The sequence below is a fragment of the Sebastes umbrosus genome, chromosome 16 (genome assembly GCF_015220745.1).
Source record: "Sebastes umbrosus isolate fSebUmb1 chromosome 16, fSebUmb1.pri, whole genome shotgun sequence".
Lineage (NCBI taxonomy): Eukaryota > Metazoa > Chordata > Actinopteri > Perciformes > Sebastidae > Sebastes > Sebastes umbrosus.
Window position 1 is genome coordinate 26,481,022 of NC_051284.1, and position 10,762 is coordinate 26,491,783.

Genomic DNA, 10,762 nt, shown 5'->3' on the forward strand with positions numbered 1-10,762 from the left:
AAAATAATAAGTTATATTACAATTATAAAAGGAAATACTTTGTACAAGGGCATATTGAGAACATATACAGTATATTAAGAACATATACAGTATAGTATAAGATATATTTTTGTGTGAGAATATATATAATATTGCTGGTGTGCAAAAAAATTGAATAGAAATAGAAATAATATAATATAATATATAATATAATATAATATAAATAAGATAAGATAAGATAAGATAAGATAAGATGAACCTTTATTAATCCCCGGAGGGAAATTCAGGGTGGGAGGGGTTTTCCAGGATATTAATAATAATAATAAAAAAATAGGAGTACATTTTACATATATATAAACAAATTAAAACAGAGGTTTCAGGGGAAAATGTTGCATAATTGTCTAATAGTGCTTCCTCCTGTCTGGTCTGGTCTTACCTCCTCCGACGCGTCACGCAGATACGTGGCAGGTGAATTGTGACCCGGAAGTACTTCTTGTTGTAACCCCTAACAACCGGATGTTCCGTTAGCTAGTTCTCTAGTTTCTCTAGCTAGCTGCTAGCCGAGTCGGGAAGTTGCAATATTATTACTAACAGTTGAATCTTGAAGAAACGATGCAGGGTAACGGGTTCTTACAAGTGAATGTTAACGTGTCAGGATTCCTCATATTGTGAATCTTGAGATTACCGGGCAGTTAGTTACCGAAGCTAGTTAGCTTAGCTTAGCTTAGCTTAGCTTAGCTTATCTTAGCATAGCAACCGTTGTCGAGGCCAAGAGGCTCCAACGTCTCTGGTAGTTTAACGTGGATGTTTGGCAGCTGGCACCAGCCACAGGGACGTTTATTCATTTAACAACTATTGTTATCCAGCAGCTGCAGGTCGAGGGCATGTAATCTAACACGACGAGCACGAATACAAGTCTGTGTTGAGAAAGTAGAGGTTGTTGTTGATGGTTTTTTAGCTCAGCAGACAATTAGCTGAAGAGAAAAGTGCAGTCATGGACGATTTCAGCTCGATCAGCCTGCTGTCTCTGGCGATGTTAGTGGGATGTTATGTGGCTGGGACGATACCTTTAGCTGTCAACTTCTCAGAGGTAAGTGTGGCATGCAAGTGCTTTAAAGACACGTTTTTAGAATCGATATGAAACTGTGATGGTCTCCCTTTTGAGTTATATAGATGTTTTGTGCAAAGGTGTATTAGTTTGTTATTATTATTTATTATTCTTGACGAATATCAGGTAGGTGGTCTAAGTTTTTACAAAATAGTAATTATAATATTGCAAAACTTACTCTCAAATCATCGAACTTGAACACAAATAGATACGATTAGCATGATCTCTCATTTACAAACACAATTGTTCTCCCCACAGGAACCTTAATTGCAACAACAGGGACACATTTTATTGGTAATTTATAAACTGTGATGGTCTCCCTTTGAGTTGTACAGATGTTTTGTGCAAAGGTGAATTAGTTTGTTATTATTATTTATTATTCTTGACGAATATCACATTCATAAATATAAATTTACAAAATAAAAGCATTTGTTTATTTTATTTGAAATGAGTTGACACAATACATTGCTTTTATTATAACCTCATAAATATACTAAAACAGTATATATATTTTCAATATTTCCTAAAATGTATGGAGGTCTCACATGCTTTGATAATGTGCTTCATGGTAAGCTTGCAGTTTGGCTAACTTTGGTTCCAATTCATTTGTGTTTGTTTGTTTATTTGTTTTGCACGATTTAAGACTAAACAACATAACAAAAAAAAAAATAATAATAATATATAGTGCAGGAAGAGGCAAAAAAAACACTGGGCTTATCTGAAGCCTCCACCTAGAGACAAGATTAATATAAAGAAATAATATGACTATATAATAGTGATGACAAAACAATTAGGACAAGATATATATATAATGACAACAATAACAATACAGTAAATATATAAAAAAAGACAAGTGTGTGTGCGTGTGTTGCATGGAAGTGTATGTTAGTGTTTGTGAGGAGGATATTGATTTAAATATCTATAAAGACTTCTTCAAACAACATTGTGAGTGGAAAAAAATAAAAAAACATAAAAACAGATACATGGACAACATGGGGAAAAGCAATTACAAGACAGCAATTAAATGACCCTTGAAGCAACTTTTGAAACATTTTACAGATGAACAGTTTATTGATAGATGTGAAAAGCTACTCCATAATTTGGTTCCCCTAAATTTCTAGATTTACAGAGAGGTAAAAGTTCATCTCTGTCTTTTAATCACCGATTGCATCATAAACTCTGTGCTGTTATCAGATAATCTGCTGTGCATACTGCTTAAAAACAATGACACAGACATTGTGCTGATTATTTGTCTGTGATTGTGTTTCTCCAGGAAAGACTGAAGCTGATCACTGTGCTGGGAGCAGGACTGCTGTGTGGGACTGCACTGGCTGTTATCATTCCTGAGGGGGTCCACGCACTTTATGAAGAAATCCTTGAAGGTAGAGTTCACAAACAAACAATGTATTTCCTGGAAGATTACTTAGAACTTGTTTCCCCAGCTCCCATGGATGAAGGCATTGTTGCATTTCATCTCATGTTTGAACCAGTAAGACCGTAAAAGACAGCTTAAGTATTACTAAGGCTGCAATTTAATTCATGTTTTAGTCAATAAAATGTCAGAAAACAGTGAATAATGCCGAGGATGCACAAAGTCCGAGGGAACGTCCTCAAATTGCTTGTTTTGTCCAAAATGCTAGATACTACGTATTAGACTAAATTTATAGTGATATATCAAAGAAGAAAGCATCAAATCCTCACTTTGTAGAAACTGCAACCTGATAACTTAGCCTTTCTTGCTTGATAATGTTGTCAATTGATTATAATATTTAATCGTGATTAATCACACGATTGTCCATGATTAATCGCACATTTTTTATCTGTTCAAAATGTACCTTAAAGGGAGATTAATCAAGTATTTAATACTCTTATCAACATGGGAGTGGGCAAATATGCTGCTTTATGCAAATGTATGTATATATTTATTATTGGAAATCAATTAATAACACAAAAAATGACATATTGTCCAGAAACCCTCACAGGTACTGCATTTAGCATAAAAAATATGCTCAAATCATAACATGGCAAACTGCATCCCAACAGGCAACAACAGCTGTCAGTGTGTCAGTGTGCTGACTTGACTATGACTTGCCCCAAACTGCATGTGATTATCGTAAAGTGGGCATGTCTGTATCTTGAGGTCAGAGGTCAACAGACCCCTTTGAAAATGGCCATGCAAGTTTTTCTTTGCCAAAATTTAGTGCAAGTTTGGAGCGTTATTTAACCTCCTTCGTGAAAAGCTAGTATGACATGGGTAAATGTCAAACTTTATTTATATAGCACGTTTAAAAACACAACCGCGGTTGACCAAAGTGCCGAACATGTACATAATGCAAATGAATACAAAGCAAACAAGAATTTCGACAGAGTAAAAACATTAAACATAATGTGCACATAATAGCAGTAAAAGAGTTGCAGAACAACAGAAGATAAACTTAATCAAACGAGCGAGCAGCTGCATTTTGTACTAACTGCAGCCGGCTGCAGATAACTATTCTACACCCACATACAAAGAATTACAGTAGTTTAACCGAGAGGTAATAAAAGCATGAGTAACTCTCTCTCGGGAGCTTCTGAAGCCTTTACCTTGGCTAAGAGTCTTAACTGGAAAAAGCTGGTTTTGACAACTGAGCTAATATGTTAAGAACAAACAATAAAACCAATGAGGCAACTATAATATTTTAGCAGCAGTAGCAGTCTGCACTGTCCAGATTTCAATGTGAAAGCAGCTAGACTAGTTTGTCCCCTTGTAGACCTGCTCAACTTGGTCCAGATAGTGTCACAATAATACAATAAAGGCTCAGTTATTCCACAAGTGCCAAGAAATACTTGGAAAAGTAAACAATTATTTTCATTGTTGATTAATCTGTCAATTATATTCTCAATTGATTAGTTGTTTGGTCTATAAAATGTCAGTAAATGGTGAAAACTGTTGATCAGTGTTTCCCAAAGCCCAAAATGACGTCCTCAAATGTCTTGTTTTGTCCACAATTCAAAGATATTCAGTGTACTGTCATAGAGGAGTAAAGGAACCAGAAAATATTCACATTCAAGATGCTGGAACCAGAGAATTTTGGCTTTTTTTATCTTAAAAAGTTACTTAAACTGATTAATCGATTTATAAAAATAGTTGAAAATGAATGCCATAGGTGACAACTAATCACGTAATCGTTGCAGCTCTAGTTTCAGAATCGGTTTGTGGTTCTAGTCCTGTAGATTTCTGTAGATTTACAACAATTTGAGGCCGGGCGTCTTCCTTCATTTCCTGTCAGATCTCTACTGTGTGCTTCTTTTTCAAACAGAGCAAAGTTCAGTAAAGTACAACCAGTCGATGTCTCTTGCGTAACAAACTTTGTCAAACACAGATATTTGTTTTGTGATGCATCGACACATTCCTCTGTGTCTCAGAAGAATGCTACGTGGCTTTGTGATGGTCTCTGTGCTGAGCAGACTCAGTAATCAGATGTGTTAAGGTGTTTTTTTTAAACCTTCTTCTGTTCTCTCCTGACCTGTTTCTGCAGGTGCACACCACAGCCATGGCCAGGTTGGAGTCGTGGAAGCGTCCGAGGGGAAGGGCGAAGCAGAAGCGGTCCTGAGCGCTAGTGGAAAACATGAACACACTCACGAGGAGCTTCACGCCTGCATCGGAGTGTCTCTGGTTCTGGGCTTCGTTTTTATGCTACTGGTGGACCAGATAGGCAGCTCTCACGTACACAGCACTGAAGGTCAGTATCTAAAGGGACGGCAAACACAGCGATTAAAGCACCCAAAGCACTCGTATATGAGGAGCATTAGCTTGTGTAAATGGGGCTCGGTGACAGCAGCTTTGTCATTAGCCTCATCAAGTGCTAATCTTCTCCGGAGGAAAATAATTTAGTTGAATGGACCCAAAACACCCCCAGATGGCTCAACTGCAAATTGTGTTCTCCCAGATGCACCCACGCTTTGTACCAAACTGCTTCAGAGCTTTTTATTTGAGCAGCTAATGCGCCGCAAACTGTTTACAATGTCTGCCAACAAGTGACGCCACACAGTTTTTGTCAGTGTGGAGACGCTGTTCTGTCATTATTATCACTTGGTTTTACTTTTATATGTTTTATAATATACATTTTTTTCATAGGTTTGGATCCAGAGGCAGCAAGGGTCGCCTCCTCAAAAATCACTACCACCCTGGGTCTTGTGGTCCACGCTGCAGGTAGGTCTGCTTTTGAATATTTATTGTCCTATGATGATGTTTAGATAAGATGTTTCGTGTTAAAATCATCTTATCTTCTTACCCACAGGAGTTACATCTGAAAAATGGACAATATAGTGTAGATGTGATTAGACAAATGTTGTGTTTGACATAGGGCTGCACGATTAGGGCCAAAGTGATAATCCCGATCATTTTTGATCAATATTGAGATCACGATTATTTATTATTCATTCATTGATTGATTGATATGAAAGTTATCTCAGCGACTGTGTCTTTTGTCTCCAGCTGATGGGGTGGCACTGGGAGCTGCTGCCTCCACCTCTCAGACCAGCGTCCAGCTCATCGTCTTTGTGGCCATCATGCTGCATAAGGTAATAATGGCTCATATCTTACACAGTAAATCAACAATTTTCAACATCCTTTTTTAAAAATGCTGCTTTATTAGATACGTATATACAATTAACCTTATGTAGCAGTAGATTAGTTGATTGACAGAAAATGAATTGCCAAGTGTTTGATAATCGATTGTCATTTTCATCACGTTTGTGAGAATTGTCTGCTTTCCTTTGTCTTATTTGATAGTAAACTTAATGTATTTGGGTTTTAGACTGTTTTTCTGACGTTGTGTAGACCAACTGATTAATCAAGAATATATTCTGGATATTAATTGATAATGGGAATCATCGTTAGTTTGCAGCCCTGAGCAGCAGTACATTGTAAATGTGAACTCTACTGCTCTATCATCAGGCCCCAGCAGCGTTCGGCCTGGTGTCGTTCCTGATGCATGCTGGACTGGAGAGGAACCGCATCCGCAAACATCTCCTGGTCTTTGCCCTGGCGGCGCCAGTCCTCGCCATGCTCACCTTTTTAGGCCTCAGTCAGGTAAATATTTATATATATAAATAATTTTTGAAATTCTTTCAGTGCAACCAAATGCAACTCTCTCCTTGAGGCAGGGAGTGTATTTCTGACACTCATCTTTAAAGATCTGTTTACTTTGAAAGTGTATAACGCCTGAGGCAAACTGGCTGTCCTCTTCTTAGACTGTTAAATAATGAAATAGAAAATTCCTCAGTGAAATAAAAGTCAGGGTCTTGTCTTTGAAAGCCAGTATGGCTGGTAAGACTTAAAGGCCCTGACACACCAAACCGACAACAGAGAACTAGCGGTGACGAAGGCCGCCTGATGCTTCGTCTGTCTCACACTGTTTTTGTTTGTTCCCCTCTCAGAGCAGCAAGGAGGCCCTGTCAGACTTCAACGCCACTGGCGTCGCCATGCTCTTCTCCGCCGGCACCTTCCTCTACGTGGCCACCGTCCACGTCCTCCCTGAGGTCGGGGGCGGCCACAGTCACGCTCCTGCAGGAGGGAACGGAGGGAAAGGACTGAGCAAGGTGGAGGTGGGAGCTCTGGTGCTGGGCTGCCTCATTCCTCTGGTGCTGTCCATCGGCCACCACCATTAGACCCAGACCTTCAGGACTGATTTAAGACGGGTGTACAGGGGGGAACAGCGGAGACAGAGACTTCGAACGTTGTGGATCTAAATGTCTTATTGCTTGTTGTCTGCTGATGGACCTCATGGACCAGACTGGTGCTCGTTGCGGGGACATCTTGTGACTCGAAAGAGGGACTGAATGATGTTAGGGAAATCAGAGTTGCTGCAGTGACAAACCAAGGAATACGACAATGTTTTTTCTGAAGAACGAAACATCTTACAGCTACTGTCTGTGTCCATTTACTCCACCAGAAATCTTTTTTCAAGAAAGACCAGAGGTGTTTATTTCGATCAGCGTGGAGTTTTCAGTGTTGCATTATCGTGCTTGTCCAAAGTCAAAGAACCAACAGTGATGTTTTACTAGATGGCAGTTGCTCCGTGAGATTTAGAGTTGAATAAGCCGGTGATATCAAGAAAGCAAACTCTTTTTTTTATAATTGTACAGCGTGTAAATCTCTTGGCAACAATCCAGATTGAGTCGAGATGATTTTCAAGTGCCATATTAGCAAGTTGATACCCGAAGAGAGACGGCGCCATAAGGACATTACAGTTTGTAGTAAACGTTCCTGACTTATTTTCTTACCAACAGAACAAACTTTTTCTCACAGCCAACGACGAAGCAGGATGAGAGATCGGTCCGAATAACCAGCCAGATAACAGATTTTGCTCTGGCTAGTGAGTTTGCTCTTGTTTCTTGGCCCAATGGGAAGCCCATTTATGACGAGTACTGATGGTGTGTCTCTCCCGCGGACTAGTTTGCTCAACCAGACACAACCAGCCTTCACGTATCGCAACATGAACTGTCACTTTAATTTAATCCGTTTAGTTTCTGGACGTGTTTATTTTCGTTGGAGAATAATTATAAATAGAGGTTGGAGGAATAAAAAAATCTGTATAGAATTGTCTTAAGTGATTGTATAGAGCGCTACTAAGGTTATTTCGAGGTGTAGGGTTATTTCAGCAGCTCTGAATGAGTGATTTGCCTTACAGAAGGCATTAACCGGATGAAAACGTTTAGGGACCATTGGCTCAGGAGACATATTACACATCGAGGGTGGTGAATTATGAACAAAACTTTAATTTTTTTTGCCTTTTTAGTTGGTTTACTCCTCTTTAGTTAATCATACCTGAGCAATAATCATACAAAGTCAAAGAGAGTCTTCAAAACGCTTGTTGTGTGATTCAGATAGACGCTCTTGAACACAGCCCTGCCCCGACATCCCCCCCCCGTTTCTGCCTCAGTACCATTAATACAGTAACCGGTTGATGCATTAACATGTACGCAGGCTGCTCCCTCTTCTACAGGACAGGTGGATATTGTGAGTGTTACTGGATCACTGTGCCTGCTCACAGCAGAGCTCATGTATATGTATGTAAGTATGTTTGTGTACTGTACAGAGTAACTTCTTCCTTCCGCAATCATCATGATCTCTTGTGTGAGATGGAACTGCTTACTCACAAATACATCTCTTTTTTAAATTCTTTAATTTGAATTTGTGGACATGGATGGTTCTGACACCAGAGGAGAGTCTCTTGTTTTATGTAGAAATTGAACGGTTTTATAAAACTCGTCAATTAATTCCAAGTTAAATGAAGAGAAGAGGAAACCCGCCGTGATGTTTTAGAGAGAGAAAGGAGTGGGTCGCATGCAGACCAGCAGCTGCATGACTTTTATTTTTTATGGGACGCTGTATGTGTGTGTGCAAAAGGGAAAACACCCCACTGTGTTGCTTTACAGACAGAGCCCCATTATGTGCCAGTTCATCTTTTTAAACATCACAATCCCTGCTTAGATTTGGCGTTTACATGTTTCCCATCCTTACAAAAACATTATATTAAATGAGGCCACTAGTATACGTGTTCATGGCTGCAGCTAATGATTATTAATAATTCTCTTTAATTGCTTGGTCTAAAAAAATGTAAGAGAATTCCCAGAGTCCAACCAATGGTCCAAAAAACCCAAATATATCCAGTTTACTATCATAGAAGATGAAGAAATCCAGAAAATATTCATATTTGAGAGGCTGGAACCCATGAATGTTTTGCTATTTTCTCCTCTTTAAAAATTGCTGAAACAATTAATCCATTATCAAAATTGTTGCAGATAAATTTTCTGTCGATCGATTTCATTGCAGCTTTAAATGTGTTATGTGCATGATTTATCCAAAGCCTTTGAAGCCCCTGAAAACAGTTTAAAATTATAAGTATTTCTTTATGAGATTAAATATTCATGACTAAATAAGCAACAATCAAAGTTTGGAAAAAACATCCTTAACTATTATATATCAAGAGCTTAACGCTCAAAATGAATGGAAGTATCTGACACAACCGATTTAGTCCCTGATCTGTTTCATTGGAATCACACTAGGAAGAGATATCATCTTTTTTATATACTTTATTGCAGGAGTTAACATACATTTACCTTTGCTTACATATGATGTTCATATATATGCAATTATTTTATAGCATTCATAAAATGTTAATGTTTTATAGTGGGGAAAAAAATATAATTGCAAGATAGAGAATATAAAAAAGAAGGGATATCTCCACGGGCAATATGGTGGGAGGAATGATTACTTTTGCAGTGTACCTGAGTGTTCTTTTAAAGAAACTTGAAAACATGTGAATTTGTCCTTTGAAGCTAAATCAACCAACTGGATTATCTGAAAAATGCATCGTCACAAAACTAAAAACAGGGCTGTTTTCTTTAGCTCGTGAAAAGTCGATGTTTTGGAGATACGTAGTTTTCAGCGGACAGCGACAGGGTTATACGGTTCAGTTTACAGCTCCTAATGTGAAGAAATCCAGTTCTTGAGCATGTGTTTACTAATGTTAGTTAAAGCGTTTTTTATTGAACGAATATGAAGCTTCATCTTTGCACTATGAGCAGTCAAGATACTGGTGTTTAGTGGTAGTTTGACCAATCATAATCAAGTTTGTGGTGTTTGTCTGATCATCTTAAATAGAGTTGTACCGATACAGATACCAGTATCGAAAATGTGTCCGATACTTCCCAAAATTCGGGATCTAGTATCGGCGAGTACACCGGTCTATGCACCGATCCGATACCATCATTTATTAACCCAGACAAAAAGCAACTTGTTTAACCGGAAATCAATTCTTCGTGAGATTGTTAAGGTTAGGCGTTGACCTTAAACGGTTAAGGTTAGGATAGGTCGTCAGCAGTGAGTCTCGTGAGAGTTTTTATAAGTTTTTGCAGATCTCAGATCAGATTTCGCAGTTTGGGGGCTTCCTTCTAGACACAAACCTGTGCTTTCGCCTTGGATGTATCATGGCCGTCACTGGCAACTACTGTTTTAGAGCAGCAAAGAAGAACTGATTGCAGGTAGTTTGTCACGTGATGATAGCTAACAATAACAGTGTGGTGCTAGTGGAGAGTCTAACGGTAACTAATGGTCGTCAGAGCGAGGAAAATATAGTAGTGTAGTAAACAGCTGTTAAAAAATAACTACATATCGGATCGGTACTCAGTATAGGCCGATACCGCAAGTTCAGGTATCGGAATCGGTATCAGGAAAGAAAAAATGTTATCAGAACATCTCTAATCTTAAAATGCAATAACTTCTTTTACATTTAATCACACAGGCAGCATCACATTTTGAAAGCGTCTGCACTTAAACATCTTCGATCAAACATGAATATAAATTGAGAAAGTTAAACTGTAGAAACTCGTTAAACTGTCAGATCTCTGCAGGAGGAGTCTGATGCCTCTATCACACAAACAGGAAGAGATGGCGGCACATTCTGGGGCTGAGGGGAGGTTTCAGTTTGGATCGGGAGAGATTCAGGATCATATTTGTAATAGTTTCAGTGGGGTTTCAGTAGGTATGTCTTTTCTTTTCTCTGTCATTCCAGGATGAGTCTGCCTTATTTCCATACTTTTGATTGTGAAAATCAGTTGTAAAGCAACGTGTTTTATGACGACTAAATTAAAGTTTTTTAACTGGTGAAAATGCTCTCTTATACT

At 38.5% G+C, this 10,762-nt stretch overlaps 1 protein-coding gene across 2 annotated transcripts; it reads left to right on the top strand.

Annotated features, from left to right (window-relative positions):
• The first annotated feature begins 436 nt into the window (after positions 1-436).
• slc39a9 (solute carrier family 39 member 9) lies at positions 437-10,743 on the top strand. 2 transcript variants are annotated; one of them, XM_037796542.1, is made up of 8 exons: positions 439-598; positions 938-1,069; positions 2,361-2,469; positions 4,609-4,812; positions 5,208-5,282; positions 5,568-5,653; positions 6,030-6,164; positions 6,512-10,743. In XM_037796542.1, exons 2-8 carry the CDS (start codon positions 974-976, stop codon positions 6,740-6,742), a joined length of 936 nt encoding a protein of 311 aa, XP_037652470.1. In that variant the 5' UTR covers positions 439-598; positions 938-973; the 3' UTR covers positions 6,743-10,743. The 2 variants fall into 2 exon arrangements, with proteins under 2 accessions (XP_037652469.1, XP_037652470.1); XM_037796541.1 differs by having other exon boundaries at positions 437-1,069.
• The last annotated feature ends 19 nt before the right edge of the window (positions 10,744-10,762 follow it).